This window comes from Primulina huaijiensis, chromosome 11 (genome assembly GCF_012295235.1).
Source record: "Primulina huaijiensis isolate GDHJ02 chromosome 11, ASM1229523v2, whole genome shotgun sequence".
Classification (NCBI taxonomy): Eukaryota; Viridiplantae; Streptophyta; class Magnoliopsida; order Lamiales; family Gesneriaceae; genus Primulina; species Primulina huaijiensis.
In genome coordinates, this window is record NC_133316.1 from 1,971,834 (window position 1) to 1,985,334 (window position 13,501).

At 33.8% G+C, this 13,501-nt stretch overlaps 2 protein-coding genes across 3 annotated transcripts; one reads left to right on the forward strand and one right to left on the reverse strand.

Moving 5' to 3' along the window:
• Window positions 1-3,013, reverse strand: LOC140988968 (protein TIC 21, chloroplastic-like). Of its 2 annotated transcripts, XM_073458094.1 has the most exons (5): window positions 2,689-3,013; window positions 1,929-2,186; window positions 613-816; window positions 249-363; window positions 1-135 (listed from the first exon to the last, which is right to left on the reverse strand). In XM_073458094.1, the coding sequence occupies exons 1-4, from the start codon at window positions 2,965-2,967 to the stop codon at window positions 250-252; spliced, it is 855 nt and encodes a 284-aa protein (XP_073314195.1). In that variant the 5' UTR covers window positions 2,968-3,013; the 3' UTR covers window positions 1-135; window position 249. The 2 variants fall into 2 exon arrangements, with proteins under 2 accessions (XP_073314195.1, XP_073314194.1); XM_073458093.1 differs by having other exon boundaries at window positions 14-363.
• A 2,713-nt stretch (window positions 3,014-5,726) lies between these two features.
• On the forward strand, window positions 5,727-8,308 carry LOC140988753 (receptor protein kinase-like protein At4g34220). Its single transcript, XM_073457811.1, has 2 exons — window positions 5,727-7,408; window positions 7,573-8,308. The coding sequence occupies exons 1-2, from the start codon at window positions 5,896-5,898 to the stop codon at window positions 8,139-8,141; spliced, it is 2,082 nt and encodes a 693-aa protein (XP_073313912.1). The 5' UTR covers window positions 5,727-5,895; the 3' UTR covers window positions 8,142-8,308.
• Window positions 8,309-13,501: the final 5,193 nt, after the last annotated feature.

Here is a 13,501-nt window from a genome sequence, read left to right on the forward strand (position 1 = left end):
TTTTTACTGGACTTGCTCAATGCAGCTATAAAATAATTACAAATTTAAAAGGGAATATAAAAAGATTTTATTTTTCCAAATGCTGGCTGTGTGATGCACGTTTAGCAAGCACAAATTCCACACAAAACGGTTCACCTATAAAAAAAGGTTTAAGCTCGAAGTTGGATACAATTTCTTAGGCCAAAAACAACCATTGAAATGGCTTATGAACTTCATTTTCGACTATGTTTTCTAAGCATACTAAATACCTCATGCAAGCTTAGGACTTGGGGCACCTTCCGAAGGTGGCAATGTGACAGATCGCAGTAGCTCTAACGAGCTTACCAGTCCTAGAAAATGTGAAAGTATAGTATTTGCAGATGCCTGTAAAATAAGCAAATGTAATGAGAATACATTCGACTTACAAGCCAAGGCCCCAAGGACGAATCTAGCAAGAGCCAAACCTCTCGTCCTCCAATGAGAAGAAAATTTGAAATTTCAGTGTAATTTTTCTAAAAATCCATTTTTCAAACCCATATCCCAACCAACCCAATTTCGTAGCTCTTCCTGTAAACATCTCTACACTTTGATGCACAATGCATGAATCAGATGATCAGTAAGTCTGAAGGATACCTGCACCAAGAAAACATCCAAGGCAAGAACGGGACTACTCCCAGGAGAGGATCCTTGGTAATAAGGATTGGCAGAGGTTGTAAGAGCTTTGGCCACCAATAAACCTACAGTTGCTTGCATACCGAGTATTGCAGCACCCATGCCCAAGAGATTTACGACTATACCATTTTTTAGACTTCTTACAACATCTGCACGAGGTGGAGCCTAAAAGAAATTCAACTTGCAATAAGTTTACAAGGCATGAAATAACCAGCGTACTGACTAAGTTTATACCATATGTATTGATATAGTGGGTTTCTTCCATAGGTGGATCTAGGAATTCAGAAGATGGGACAAAACTACATGGGGGTGAGGAAGGGTGACTGAATGGATTTTGAGGGGGCAAAACTATTAACTATCAATTTTTAGAAATTACAAACAAAACTTTAAAAAAACCTATTTGACGGGGGGCAATTGTTCCCCAACCCCTGCTGGGTCCACTTACGGTCAGTTCACTGATGGATATTCCAAGTTATGTATTAGAGAGGGCTAGAAAAGATAGGCAAGTATTAAAAACTTAGTTAAATAGTGGTTAGTGGGAGCACAAATACACGCACAGGCTGTTGGCTACAGGTAGGGACAAAGCTCCACTTGCTTCATCAAGTTTGCATAGTGATTGGACTAAAATTGAGGCCAAGTCCAGGATTACAATGGCTCAAATGAACCAGGCATGTAAGGCTTGCAAACTTGTGAACTTGGTAAAAATCCAACATTAATATTTAGTCTATTACAAAAATAAAATCTTCTCAATTTAGGCAGGCAAGAACTGAAAGATTGATCTCATCCGAAAGAAATGGACAAGTATGTGTTTTATTTGGGTTGTTAGCATCCTATAAACTTTATTTTGATGTAAATATATATAACACAATCCCAAAATAGTCTTAGGATAATCATCTCGTCAATTTGCATGTGTCAAGTAAAGATGGTTGGCCAGTCCAAAACACCATCTTTTGCATGTTTTAAGACAATCATCTCGTCAATTTGCATGTGTCAAGTATTATATAACACATCCCCAAAAAGTTATTTTTTAAATTTTCCAGTATTAATCGTCAGGCAAAATCATGTCAGTTATTTTCAGACAGGAAAAGGGTATAACTTCTTGAAATTGAAGATTTAATGCTCCACCCAAGTAGTTAAAAGTAAAAAAAAATCAACAGATACATACAAATCATAACAATGGGATCACAGATTGTATGAACTAGAGGGAAGTAGGTAACACGGTCCAACTGAAGCTCAAACATTAAATCTAACGCTACTTGTGCATGATTGTACATTACCTTAGAAGGATCATTGGCTGTTTTCCGCAGTTTCTCGGATAACCGAATATAGCCGAATGACCAGAACACAGAAATGAATGCAGCCGCTATACCACCAGCAGTTGAATAAAAGGTAGCAGGCGACGAAATCTTCCCAGTGATAATGACAGAAAATGAAAGGATTGTAGCCGCAACTACCGTACAAACTAGCTGTCCCCAGAAACCAAAGCTTCCCAATCTCTTGAAACTTCTCGAGGTGCTCTCTAATCTCTTTGAAACCTAATAAGGTCATTTCAAACTGACGTTTTTATGTACAACTTAATAATTGCTTCAACAATCGGAACCCGTCATTATTCTAATATAGTAAGAAAATCCAATAAGCAGGATACCGAATACTAGATTAATTTCCGTTTTCGCTTTTTTGAATATCATTCTTCCCTGATTTAATGGATTATTACACAATTTCAATAGAAGACCCCAAATATAAACTTCATCAGCTTGCAAGACATCTTATTAAAATGCTCAGCGAAAGAAAAAAACACACTCATTGAGAACAAAATATGACCTTTAATTATAATAAAACCCCTAACATGAAATAATTACAAGTTCATCTCCAACAAACCGCAATATCATAAACCCTAAATTCAAAACACGATACTTGAAAATGATAATAAAAAAATTAAAATTAAAATCAGCTGTAGTTAGAGAAACATCAATTAAGGCTACTGCATTTCCCATCCAGCCAAAAAACATGCGTACAGAGAGAGAAAGGGAAACATACCTGAGCGAGCTTGCCATCATCATTGATTGAGCTATAGGCAGCAGAAATGGAAACCGAAGCTAGGGATTTTCTGCTGTGACTATTGAGAATTAAGTAATAAGAAGATAAACCACTAAGACATTTCAAAGAAGAGAGATATGAATGAGGATTTATGGTGCTGCTGAAACGTAGTGATTGAGGGGGAAGTTTACACGACAAGGGCCTACGCAGCGCCGCCGTACACGGCGCAGGTGGTGGTGAGACCGCAGAGCGAGCTGCAGGCAACAGTAGAGTTGGCATAGCTTATAGTCGCGTTTGGGGGAGCAAATCGATTCAGGCCTCCCGCGATTTTAACGTAAGGAGTTTTTGTTTTTGCGTGGTTTTGTTTCGTTTTTTTTTTGACAAAAACTTATTTGAGACGGTCTCACGGGTAGTATTTTGTTAGACGGATATCTTATTTGAGTCATCCATGAAAAAATTATTACTTTTTATCGTGAATATCGATAGGATTGACTCGTCTCACAGATAAATATTCGTGAGACCGTCTCACTAGAAACCTACTCTTTTTTTAATGGAAAACTAAGGAGACCGTTTTACACGTATTTTGATTTACGGAAAATGATCAGATTTTAGTTTTTTTAGTATGTTATTTTTTTTATATATATAATTTTAGTTATTTTTGCGACGTAAAATGATATAACATTGATGTGATGATGACATAATCCTGATATATATAATGTTATATCAATATTCTTAACAAAAAAAACTAAAATTATAAAAAAATATATATATGTGACTAAAATTTTACGGTATAGCTTACCAAAATCATAAAAAAATAAATGAATATATGACTAAAAATGCAGTTCTCTCTTCGATTTATTAAATAAATTAAACTAATACAGCTTAATTTCAAAATTCTATTAGATGAATATTAAACAACTTTTAGGTGCTAATATTTCAAAGCACCATATAATTTCCGTAAGTTAGTCTCTATTATAATTTCTCTCGATTCTAATTTGTACTAAAAATAATAATAAGCTAATAGTTTCGTTGAAAATATTTCTAAAGTACACATATAATTAAATATTGTATTTTTTAGATATGACTCTAATATTAATTCGATTATTTTTCAAAAATACTAAGTTTGGTAGTGTCTGCCATCTCCATTTTAAAATATATCCAAAAAAATATGGATTTTTTTTAGAATAAAAATATGGATTTGGCTATGAAAATGTAGTCTTTCATAGTTTGTGCATTTCTTTTCTTTTAACTTTGGCAAAAACTTATATGAGACAATTTCACGAGTTGTATTTTGTGAGACAAATTTCTTATTGAGTCATCCATGAAAAAAGTATTACTTTTTATGCTAAGAGTATTACTTNTATTTATTTAACCTGGCAATCAAATGTATTATTTTGGTTAGTTCATAATTATAAACTAGTATTCTAGTACACACGTTACGTGCTTGTACAGTTCTTTTTTTAACCAAGAAAAAAGAAAAAATTAATGCTAGAATTTAAAAAATTCTAGCATTATCATAGAAAAGTGGGCGACAATTATATGTATTATTAGAATATTTTAAAATATTATGCTTAAAGAAATGAAGTTAGATATATTATCATAGAAAAGTGGGCGACAATTATATGTATTATTAGAATATTTTAAAATATCTTCAAATTATTTTTTTTAAAAAAAAGTAACTATAAGTTATTAAATACTCAAACTTGATATCATCTCATCAAAAAGTTGAAGTAGTTGAATTCAAGAGATTTACGATTGAAGTATGAGCACAATCCAGTGATCAACTCCACTAGTTCATTGAATTCATTAGCTAGTTCCATACTCCCATTCGCAAAATTAAAAAATTACCTACCTAATACACAATACCTTCAAACTTCACTTTTAAATTTGAAAATTACCAATACTTTCAATTATTCAAAAATTGAAGTAGGACTACGTAGACAAATGGCAAACGTCAACAAAACTTGGACTTCATCTACTTCACTTTAGAAGGAAACATATTCCTCTTCGAATTTTCATCCCAAATTTATGATCCAACTAGAGCTAAATTTTGCGATTTTTACTTATCCTTCATATATTATACTAAGGGTGTGTTTGTTGAGTGGATTAAATAAAGATAGATTAATAGTCAAACACTTATCCAATATTTGGTTAAAATTTTAAGATGTTTTAATAATCATTTTGACCCGGTTTAATATTTATTGAATAAAAAATTTATTTTAGAATGTTGTATGTTAGATGTCGATCCTGATATTTAATATATATCATTATTATTTAATTTGATTTAAACTTTAAAAAATATAAAGATATATTTTTATTTTGCAAAAATAATTTATTTGTATATATTTTAATAAAATAATAAAAACTAAATTTTAATGTTGGTTATGCTTATCAATCATATTTTTATTTTTATTATATTTAATTTTATGATATTTACACTTATTAATTCAAAATTATTAATATCTTTATTATTAACATTATTATTATTATTATTATCTAATATTATGTATTGCTTCCAGACGTGTACAACAAATAAGTAAACTTAGCAAGGGTATAATAGTAAATTCATTAATATTTAAAAGCTAATCACATGTTCAAAATGTTGAACCAAACCATCTTAATAATATCACATAATGTTTGATTAATAATATCAATCTTGTTATCTATGTCATAATCAATCATTTATTTATCTCATCACTTGTACCAAACACACCCTAAATGTGTATACAACAATACACAGTTGATTTTCACATATGAAAGTCTATGATTTTTTCGACGGGCTCTACATATAAGAATAAATAAAGACTATTAAGATAATGTTCTCATGAATAAGTAGTTTTATGTCATAAAATCATTGGATTACGTGAACCCTTCATATTTTATGTGGGTTTCATTCTATATTTTGAGGATTTACTAATTTTTGTTGACACAGGGAAAAGTTACCATACAGAACAAAAACCAGAATTTAGTATTGTATCGGTTTGCGATTAAGTTTTTTAGAAGTTGAAGCAAGAGTTAAAGCGAACCATCCCTTCTTATTTTCTTGCTTCTGCTCCCTTTACTTGCACCAAATCCTCTCAAAATTTGCATCCCTTTTTAGGTTCACCAAAACAAACATCTCCATACTTGTTTTACCTTCCATTCCTTTACTCATCATGAAATAGATTCTCTCAAAACTACTTCCATGTTGTTTCAGTTCTTGTGAAAATGAACTACATTAGAAGCGCTAACTATCCTCGTCTTTGCGGGTTCTTTTCGCTGTTGTTCTTTCTTTTTACTCCTTCATTTTCCATCAACTTGGATGGAGCTATCCTTTTTTCTTTCAAAAACTCCATTCTGAAAGACCCTTCATCAGTTCTAAATAATTGGGACTATTTTGATGCTACACCATGTTTGTGGACTGGTGTAACATGTGCTAGAGTCGAGTCCTACTTTGGTGTGCCAGATGTTTTTCGAGTCGTAAGTTTAGCCCTCCCGAATTGTAATCTTCTTGGAACAATCCCTGAGGAGTTGGGCTTCATTCAATATCTAAGAGTTCTTGATCTTTCAAACAATTCCTTGAATGGAACATTGCCGAGTTCGCTTTTCAATAATCAAGAACTTCAGGTCCTCTCTCTTGCAAACAATGAAATCTTCGGTGTGATTCCAGAGTCCTTTTCAGGGCTTAACAGTCTCAAGTTTCTCAATTTATCTGATAATTTCTTGTCCGGAAATGTACCTAAAAGTTTAACTTCCTTGAAGAATTTAACAGTGGTGTCTTTAAGGGGAAACTCTTTTTCAGGCTCAGTTTTAAGTGGGATCCAATATCTTGAATTCTTGGATCTGTCTTCCAATTTGTTGAATGGATCTTTGCCTAAAGACTTTGATGGGGAAAATCTGAGTTTCTTGAATCTTTCATCCAACAGGATTTCAGGCTTATTGAATGAAGAATTTGCAGGAAAAATACCACCAAATGCTACTATTGATCTTTCATTCAACAATCTTTTCGGAGAAATCCCAGATTCAGTGCCTTTATCTGATCAAAAAACTGAGCTTTTTGCCGGAAACACAGGCCTCTGTGGAAAACAAATCAAGAAAATATGTGCCGTTCCTTCCGCTTCTCCAGCTATTGCAGCTGTACCGCAGATAATCGACTCAAACCCACTTCAAAATTCTTCCAACAACGGGCTAAAACCAGGTGCAATGGCCGGGATTGTGGTAGGGTCCGTAGCTGCATTCATACTACTTGCCGTATTATTGCTCTGTATCTACCAAAATAAAAAGAAAGCAACATCCAATGAATATGAACTCGGGAAAGATTCAGACGCAACAGTACTAAAAGAATCAAGAAATCTCCCCTCTTGGCCTTGCTCAAACATCGAACATCAGCCAAAAATTCGGCAAGAAAGGATCAATATAGATAAAATGTCCCTCGTAATGGTTGATGGTGAGACTAAACTAGAACTCGAGACATTGTTGAAGGCTTCAGCTTACGTTCTTGGATCGAGCGGTGTTAGCATTGTATACAAAGCTGTGCTGCAAAATGGGACTGCATTCGCTGTAAGGAGAATTGGAAAACATGGCTTCAAGAGATTCGAGGAATTCGAGAACCGAGTTAAGGCCATCGCTAAGTTACGACATCCAAATTTAGTACGAATCAGGGGATTCCATTGGGGTGATGAGGAGAAGCTTATAATCTATGACTATGTCTCCAATGGCAGCTTGGCCAGTACCTGTTATAGTAAGTTATCCCATTTTCGTGCTAAATCATTGATTTTTTTAACTTTTTAACACTTTCTTCTTTTCTTTTTCCAAATTATGTGTTTTCAAGGTAACTTTGCCATTTTTTTCTTCTTAAAAATTATGTATATTTGATGGTCTAAGTCTAACTATTATAAATTTCAGGAAAAGATGGTTCCTCCCATTACAAATTAACATTTGAAGCTCGACGCAATATAGCAACAGGTGTAGCCAAGGGACTAATATGCATCCATGAAAGAAAACATGTGCATGGCAACATAAAACCCAGCAACATTCTACTTACACCAGACACCGATCCCATAATAAGCGATTTTGGGCTTCACTGGCTCATACATGAGCACAAGTATGTCCACAACGTAGATCCAGTCGAGTTTGTGGTGTCCGCCTGTCCGTATCGTGCCCCGGAGTCACTCGAGAACCTTAAGTCTAACTCAAAGTGGGATGTCTACTCTTTTGGGATCCTGTTGCTTGAGCTCCTAACAGGAAAGGTATTCTCAGGTCAAGAGTTGGATCAATTAATGGTCAATCAAGTAGCGGAAGATCCAGAAAGGGTTCTAAGTGTGGCCGACGTCGCATTAAGGCGAGACTTGGCAGGCCATGAGGAGTCCATGCTGCAATGGTTTAGGCTAGGGTTAAGTTGTGCATCATTGATCCCACAAAAAAGGCCTAGCATGAAAGATGCACTTCAAGTGTTGGAGAAAATGGCGTGTTAGTTTCTTGATTTACTCATTCTAGTGATGGGGAGTAATGCTAGAAATGGGCAAAGGCATTGAGGGCTTTTCTTTGGTCCTTTTTTAGTTAAGATTAAGATTGAATGTGTGTATATTAATAATGTGGTGAATCTTAGTTGGTAAGATGAAACAAAATGTATTTTTTATTGATTAAGTATATATTATAGAACTGGGAAAAATTAAAAATAGTCTTTCGCCCAAAGCACTCCATTGACCATTGGTCCAATTCGCCCAAAACTACAATTTTTTAAAAAAATATTTAACCAAAAAAATATTTTAAAAATTTCACCAAAACCCAAAATTCTATGAAACATACGGATCCCATTAATTAAAAATAGAAACGAGACAAAGGCAATTCCATCAGTGGATTTCTCAGACTCAGTCCAGACAAATGAAGTCAACCCCAACAAACAGATCTTCATCTTACCCGGCTAGAGTAACATGTCCGGCCGAGACGGTGTATGTTGGAATTTTTTTGTGAGCTCATATAATTTAAATGATTGTATGTGAACAAGTTATTTGATAAAAGACATAATAACTTGATCTAATTAATTATCGATTTCTAACGTATTAAATATATTGGTATGATCCACCTTATTTATTGAAATTCAGCCCAATTAAGTCTTTTATAATGGGTCGAACACTTTCAAAGTTATATAAGGTTATGGTTTCCAAGACACAGAGAATAACACATAATATGTATGTCACACGTATTCTAGATCTCTTTCTTTCTCTCATCTCAGGCAAGAATAAAGTGGTCGATTTTCTGTTGCTTTGGAAGATTCATAACTCCGACGCTAGATCAATCAATGGATTCCGGCACCCATTTAATGTTATTTACATTTTATGACAATTCGACATGAATTTCTGGCGTGTTGTGATATATGAAATTAATCACAAGATTTATAGATTTATTTTATTAAATCTTCAACAATTGGTATCAAAAACACGTTCATGTTGAATTATGAGGAAATTTTTTTTGATTGGTTGTGAAATTTTGAATTAATCGAGATCTGAAAAAATAATATATATATTAATTTTTTGAATAATTCAGATCAATTTTTTGGGAAAATCAAAATCTGAAAAATATGGCCAAAATTCGAAAATCCCCAAAATTGAATTGATCCAAACCCTAGCTTTGAAATTAATCGCGCATAGAGAGCCAACTTTGGAAATTGTTTGTGCTCGCTGGACCACCACGTCGAGACGACCACCATGAGCCATCGTACACCGAGAACCATCGAGATTCCACCTGAAAATCGCGGCTTTTTATATCCGCGCGATGGGTTCCATTCCGGTGGATTTTGGGTTTGATTTCCGGGGAACTAGACTACATGCTTGACGGTAAAAATCAGTTAGGGAAGAGCTCATGGTATTGGGGCGGTGGTACATGATGGTAGCGACCAAGATCGGCCGGAATTCGGCCTGAAAGTATTGCGATTGTTTATGAAAAAAACACAATTTCCAAACAGATAGGTGGTTGGAGATGGTATAGTAAGACGACCGTGGGTCATGGTCGTCGAATGGTATAGCCGAAGGTGGTGGCGGCGGTGTTTTTTTTGTTAGGGTTAGGGTTCGGAGATTTGGGGGTTTTTGGTTGAATTTAAGATCTTGTTTGGTTGTCCAATTTTAAACCAGATTGTGAAATTCAAGATTTTGACATTTTATTAAATTTTGAGTTCTACAATTCTAATTTGTGAAATTAAATTCGACTATTTCAAAAATTTAATTGCATGAAATAAAATTAATATGAAGTTATTCATTATTTTATCGCCTTTGTTTATTTCAATAAAATATTTATGGATGAATAATTATGAGATGCAAATATTTTATTTCTCGTATATTTGGCCTCTAAATTTTTTTATTTGGCCCAATTAAATTAAATTAATTTTCTTGTGAAAATTTTGAGTTCAATTAATATCTTGTATCTCAAATATAGTTAAATTTAAATTACATGTTAATAATAGTATTTTTTGAGATATGTAGATATTGTTAAAGTTCAAAATAAATTGTGTTTTCAATTTATGCGAAAAATAGTAGGCCCAAAAGAAGACTATTTTTTGGGCAAATTGCGAACACGCTAGATGATTTTAAAGTGCATATAGATTTATGCGGAAAATAATCGGCCCAAAGAAATATTATTTTCTAACCAGATTTTAGGTATAATATATCTTCTTCAAGTGTATTTATATATATGCAAAAATAGTTGGCTCAAAATAAGGCTATTTTTGGCCAGATTGCAGACTTAATAAATGACCAAATTTTTTTTTATATCTATACATAAAATAATTGGTCCAAAGTAAGATTATTTTTTGATCAGATTATAAACACATCATTATATAGTCTTAAATTGTGTTAAATTTATGCGAAAAATGATTGATCCAAGGGAATGTAATTTTCTTGCCAAATTACAACACAATATGTGGTACTAAATATGTGATAATTTTGATTTATTCATGCATACAATTGTCGTTCCAAAGAAAGACATATTGTTGATCGGATTTATTATCAATATTTAATAACCATGATATTTAAATGTATCACTTACAAATTATTATTTTTGTTCAAATACTAAATATAAATGTTGTGCTAGGTATCTTTTATGGGTCCACCACATGCATGCATATATTTTTGTGATTTATTTAATTTAAATATATGCATGTATTATAATTTATTGTGAGTTTTTGTTTTATTTTGTTATAACATCATCTATATCTGCCAATCTGAACAACATTTTGATACCTAATGGTTCAAACTTCAAAAAATGGAAAGAGCATGTTATGATAGTGCACGATTGTAAGGCCCGAGATGTTATCAATTTTATGAGACCTCGAAAAGAAAATATTATTGATGGCAATTTTGTAATTAAGTAAAAAATACTTAATTTAAATTTGATGGCAATTTTGTAATTAAGTGGAAAAATAATTAATTTAAATTTGATGGCAATTTCGTAATTATTGGGGGCCGAATCGTAAATAGTGAAAAGTTGAGGGACTAAAGTGCAAATATGGAAAATGGAGTGGACACATGTCTTCACCTTGCAACTTAAATGTTAATCTTCATTTCCAATTTCACATTCCCGAGAGAAAATCGAGAAACTCCATGAATTAATCATCAACGTTTCCTTACACCATAGAAATTTTATTGTATGACATCCGGTTATCAGAATTTGAATCCGAACACAGTTCTCTAATCCTTTCGACGCGAGCTACAGCAGGACGTAAGTTTTATTGAGTTCTGTTATCATTTGAAATTATGATATTGGAGAAATTATTATTTGATCATTATTATGTGTTCTGGGAATACTACACATCGTAGAATCGAAGTCAGATCGAAAAACAAATTGATTATGAAATTGTTATGAATTTTTGATTATATGGACTTGAAAACCGGACAGATTTAGATTATTGATTGATTACAGATTGTATCGGATATGAGTTATGATTTGTAATTGATATTTGTTGATATGGTATTTACGGGGATATTGAGATTGTACCGTTATGTCGTTGATTTTGAATTAAATTTAGATTGATCAGATTCAGTATTGAATTGAGAATGGAAGGTTGATATTATTATTCTCGATATGTCCTTTCAGATTTACAAAGACAATCTTGAGTTCAGAACTTCCGTTTCTTCAGACCGAGACTACAAACGAAAGGTATAAGTCAATGTGGTACTGGGAGATTGACTCGAGTAGGATATACTTGGGTTTCCCTAAATCACATACTGATTGTTATTATATGCCTTGATTTGAATTGATATGCTTACTCTACTGATTTCTAGGAAGCATGTTATAGACGAGTATTAGATGAGTAATCTTGTGACAGAAGTGCCGGATAGTGATGGAATCGTCATTGGCACATTGCACTCTGTTACAGGATAGTGTATTGGCGAGTGTGCCACAGTCTGTGACGGATAGGTCAAGACACTGGATGTTTGGTTATATCAACGTGGATAGAATCGGAGTTTCTTCTATTACTGTTGGTCGATATAGGAATACCAACGTCTGGAAACCGGGATCCCTAGACTAGGATTGAGTCTAGTCTGAGTCGTGGAGTCACAAGTATGATTGATAGTTTGATATTAATTTTGTTTCAGATTTTGATATATATCTGATATCTGCTTCCTGCTTTATATTAATTATATGATTGCATGTTTCGTTGATTTATACTGGGATTTATTCTCACCGGAGTTATCCGGCTGTTGTCGTGTTTGTATGTGTGCATGACAACAGGTGGGACAGGTTCAGGGTCGAGGAAATGAAGAGAGAGATCGTGATTAGAGTGGAGACTACGGATTTGATCTGAGATAGGGTTGAACACTTAATATTTAGTAGTTGAACCTTAGTTTGTAAATGATTGTATATAGTACAAGACTTGTACTTTACTTTTATACTGATAGAGTGATTCCATTACGTTCCGCATTTGATATTATATTTTAAAAAAAAAATTTAGACCATGTTTATTATAATTGATTAATTAGTCTCAATGACGATTAAGAACATGATTAGCGTCCGGGTCCCCACAACAGGTGGTATCAGAGCAATATATCCTTTAGACTGAGATAGAAGCTAGTAAGCGGGGCAGATTGAGTTTTCTTTCCTGCTTTTGTGTGCTAGCATGTTTATTGTTTATGTTTACTGAATTATCTGATTTGATATGGTAACCTGTATTATTGAGAATGAATCAGAACCGATTCTTGATCAGAGGTAAGATGATCAGAAAGGGACTGAAACAGAGTTGTTTTATTGGATTGCTAACCCTTTTGATAATCAGATATGCCTCCTCGACGAATCCCAGAACAGGGCAGTACTGCGAATCCTCCAATGGATGTGACAGCAACACTAATGGAAACCTTGCTGAAGAGATTTCAGTCATTCCATCCACCGACTCTGAAGGGTACTGAGACTTCAGTTGATTGCGAGAGTTGGCTAGATGACATTGAGATGCTGTTTGAGTTCTTGGATTATACAGATGAGCGGAGAGTGAAACTGATTGGGCACCAGTTGCATGACGTTGCAAAGAACTGGTGGATTACAACGAAGAGAGCATTGGAGCATAGAGGTATGAATGTTACTTGGAAGGTATTTAAGACAGAATTTTATCAGAGATTATTTCCAGTGTCAAATAGAAAGGACAAAGGCGCAGAATTTTCAAATCTGAGACAGGGTCAACTGAACATTGAGGAATATGTGGCCAAGTTCTCTACATTACTACGATTTGCTCCACATGTGGCCGAGAACGACGAAGCTGTTGCTGATCAGTTCATTAACGGCCTGAATCCTGAAATCTTTACACTGGTGAACACTGGACGACCGAACAACTTTGCTGATGCCCTGAACA